The 2,778-nt window shown below is 52.3% G+C and overlaps 1 protein-coding gene across 1 annotated transcript; it reads right to left on the reverse strand.

Moving 5' to 3' along the window:
- Positions 1-302: 302 nt before the first annotated feature.
- Positions 303-2,348, reverse strand: LOC116317463 (piggyBac transposable element-derived protein 4-like). The gene has a single exon (XM_031736236.1). The coding sequence runs from the start codon at positions 2,346-2,348 to the stop codon at positions 303-305; it is 2,046 nt and encodes a 681-aa protein (XP_031592096.1).
- Positions 2,349-2,778: the final 430 nt, after the last annotated feature.

Below are 2,778 nucleotides of genomic sequence, written 5' to 3' on the forward strand. Positions count from 1 at the left end.
AACATATTTTAAATGTATAAAAAAGTGACACAAGGCAATCTGTCAGTGTTACAGAAGGCAAGTTGCCAAAACATTCTATACTAATTCAAATAATCTACAGTTTCTCTGATTATTTTTCTCTATTATACGTGCAATAATACTCCTAAAACTAAAACTAGCTCTACATAAAGTGTGACTATATTGTGCACTTGTAGTGGTAACCTTTGGAATTACAAATTGTTTTTACTGTTCTAAAAAAATCCCTTGACACAAGTTGTTTGATTACACAAAGGATATAAAAACAAAACAAAAACAGTTCATTTCTATTTATGAAACTCAGAGAAGCACCCTCCCCTGCATAGGTGGACATTGCATATCTTGCAGCCGAACACGCTTTCATGTCGCAGTCCCTTGTTGGTGCAGTTCCTGCAGCGGCGCGAGCGCTCTGACATGCGCTCTAGGCGATGTCCATACTCTATGGGTGAATCTGCGTGTCTCTTGCGTGCTGCCCGTTCCATGCCCCTCGCCCCTTGGTAGTCTCCAATCAGCTGCTGCGCCAGCCGAACGCGGAAGTGACGTTGGGTGAACTGCTTGCCGTTGAAGCCCGCTGGTGGAGCACCCCCCCGGCTCTCCCTCAGGATGATGTATGCGTTGACGATGCAAAGGTTGACATAGAACCACAGGAAGTAGCGCCACCACTTCTTGCACGGCCTGCCAACCTGGTAGCACTCCCTCAGCTGGTCGCACAGGTCCACGCCCCTCATGTTCTCCTGGTACAAGAGCAAGGGCAGAGGTCGGGGCACGCCAAAAGACAAACCTGAGCTGTCCATGCTGTCATTCTCACCCTCCCCGTCCGCCTCGTGCTGCTGCCGGCCTGGACTGATGCCCACAATTCCTGGAGCGGAGTTGGTGGACAGGCAGCTGACCACCTTGGCATCCCTTGTCACGGTAGCAACCAGGTTGCCACGCTGGCATTGGTAGAATTCGCCCTGGGACAGCTTTCCGACGTTTCGTGGGCGGAGGACCTCTGGGTAACCTTTGCGCCCAGGCTGAGTGGGCCCACAGGCGTACAGCCCGTCTCTCAGCAGCCTCTGGAGGAGGGGCACCGAGGTGAAGAAGCTGTCCATGAAGAGATGGTGGTACTGACCCTCCAGGCCGCGCACTAAAGAGGTTACCACTCTGTAACCGAGGCAGGCTGCTGCCTCGTCTTCACTGGGCCGGCCTACGTAGATCTTGGCTCGATGACAGTAGCCTGAGCGAGAATCACACAGCATCCACACTGTCAGCCCCTTCCTGAGGGGCTTGGAGGACATGTACTGGGTGGGGGAGAAACGTCCCTTGGTGACAATGGCACACTTGTCTATGGTCAAACAGCGATTGGGCACGTACGCGTCCCACATGGTGTTTTCCACCACATCAAGGAGAGGCCTGATTTTGAAGAGGCCATCATATCCACGCTCCCCACGCACGGGCTCTGATTCACGGTCGCACAGCTGGAGATACTGGGTGAGTTTCTCAAAGCGCCTCGCCGTCATTGTCTTTTTAAAGCCCGCATTGCCGATGAAAATATCACTGGCCCAGTACATGCCGGTGTCTGGGAGCTGATTGATGCCCATAAGAATATTCAGCCCCACATAAGCTTTCATCTCTCTAACATCAGTTGGGTGCCAGTGGGGGTCTGATTTTCCGCTCCTCCTTTGCCGATAGAGGGCGTAATTGTTTGTTTGTTCTACCATGTGTTCAAAAAGAGAATCTGGGAAGAGTATCCGGAAATAGTCACGGGTGTCAGCATCGTCCCCCAGCGAGTGCTGAGGGCCACTGACAGCGGAGAAGGGCTCGATTGAAATTACCTGGTCAGGCTCGCCCCAGAAGTCGGGAGAAGTGCAGTCTTCATCCAAGTCATCTTCAAAGCTGAAAAAACTCCTGCGCTCCTCCTCCTCCTCCAAATCGGAGAAATCAATATCCGAATCGTTCGAGGTGGTGTCAGAGCAGTTAGTGGAGGTAGAATAATAGCAGTCCTCTGCATACTCCTCCTCGTCGTGCTTGAGCCCATTGCTGCCAGTGACTAAAATTATGTTGCAGCCTCCTCCTGCGATGAAGCTGGCCGCGTCTGCAGTCTCCGCCGCCGCGGCTGCTGCTGTGCTCGTGAATCCATTCTCCCCCTCGCCGCCGCCGTCCTCCTCCTCCTCTTCCTCCCGCAGTTCGTCTTCCTCGTCCGAGTCTGGCTTTCTGTACGGAATCTCAAACCACTTCACATCGGCCGAAAGGTTAAGCGGAGAGTCTTGGCTGTCGCACGCCGCTGTACTTTCTGTGTCCGCGCTAGTTTCCAAAATAGTAAAAAGCTCTCTCCCTTTTCTTGCCGTCGCCATGTCGGGGTATTAAAGTGCCCCTGCATGAGTCTTTTTATGTAGATTTTTTCACCGTGGAAAGATATTCGCGCAAACCGGCCATCCGAAATGAACTGATGTGCACTTAACAGCAGCCTCTTCCCTCAAAAAACTTGCCAGCGGTGGACCTATGCGGCGTCTATAAGCTTGATTCTCATTGTTTCCGCTCCTGGTTTTTCTGGGCTTTGTAGCGCAGTGTGGCCGCAGACGTCAGAAGCTGCATGCATGTCCTGCTTTGTAGGGCGTTTTGCGACTGCAGCTGGTGGGGTTGCTAGTTCGCTAGGCTGGCAGATGGCCGCTTGCTGTTCTAATGCCCGCTGGCATTCCCCACCATCAATAAGCCGGATACCCATTTCTGAGGCCGCGGAGATAACAGAAACCACTGCTTTAAAAAACAACAACAACAACAACA

The sequence above is a fragment of the Oreochromis aureus genome, linkage group 12 (assembly GCF_013358895.1).
Source record: "Oreochromis aureus strain Israel breed Guangdong linkage group 12, ZZ_aureus, whole genome shotgun sequence".
In the NCBI taxonomy this organism is placed as follows: Eukaryota; Metazoa; Chordata; class Actinopteri; order Cichliformes; family Cichlidae; genus Oreochromis; species Oreochromis aureus.